Source organism: Penaeus monodon, chromosome 27 (genome assembly GCF_015228065.2).
Source record: "Penaeus monodon isolate SGIC_2016 chromosome 27, NSTDA_Pmon_1, whole genome shotgun sequence".
NCBI classification, from domain to species: domain Eukaryota; kingdom Metazoa; phylum Arthropoda; class Malacostraca; order Decapoda; family Penaeidae; genus Penaeus; species Penaeus monodon.
This window is the reverse complement of record NC_051412.1, coordinates 18202316-18202897: the sequence shown is the minus strand read 5'-3', so window position 1 is coordinate 18202897 and position 582 is coordinate 18202316. Positions and strand designations below refer to the sequence as shown.

Below are 582 nucleotides of genomic sequence, written 5' to 3'. Positions count from 1 at the left end.
ACCCTTATTAGAGGCTAAAATGGATATTTTGTGTAAAAGTCTCAACAGCCAAAAGAATATTGGCAAATTTACATATTTACATGTATATCTGAACTTGCCCTTGTTATGTTTTTTTTTCTTCATTGTTGCTGTTCATCTAGATATTTACTTGTTTATTTGTTTTATTACAGACAACGTAGCAGCAAGCAATATAGTGGTCGGGGTCCCTCACGGATTGGTAGGCCAGCAGCTGTCGCTGCCCCTAGGTCAAGCATCCCAGTCGCCAAAGCCGCCAACCTGCCTACTCAGATCCCAAGTGCCCCCACCCATACCCATGCCCAGCAGGTAAGACGGGTAGGCTGAAGAGGTATGAGTGGCTGCAGTTCATAGCTTTTGACTGTGGTGTAGAGGGAGTGGTATTCATAGATGGTGTTCAGGTGCTTCTTATTTGTTGTGTTTGTGTTGGTATATTTTTGATATATAGCAGATATATTTGTTATATTTTATTTATGATACTAAAACATTTAAAAGCTAAGATTTCAGAAATAATAATGATTTTTCTGATATATTTTTTATGGATTATATACAGTTCCATTTCTTGGG

General features: G+C 38.1%; 1 protein-coding gene across 1 annotated transcript in view; it reads left to right on the top strand.

Moving 5' to 3' along the window:
* Positions 1-582, top strand: part of LOC119590638 (adenomatous polyposis coli protein-like) — a gene marked incomplete in the record, with an annotated part of 64935 nt that overhangs the window by 54571 nt on the left and 9782 nt on the right. Inside the window, 1 exon segment of the mRNA XM_037939317.1 lies at positions 171-324. Coding sequence (XP_037795245.1) covers positions 171-324 — 154 coding nt within the window.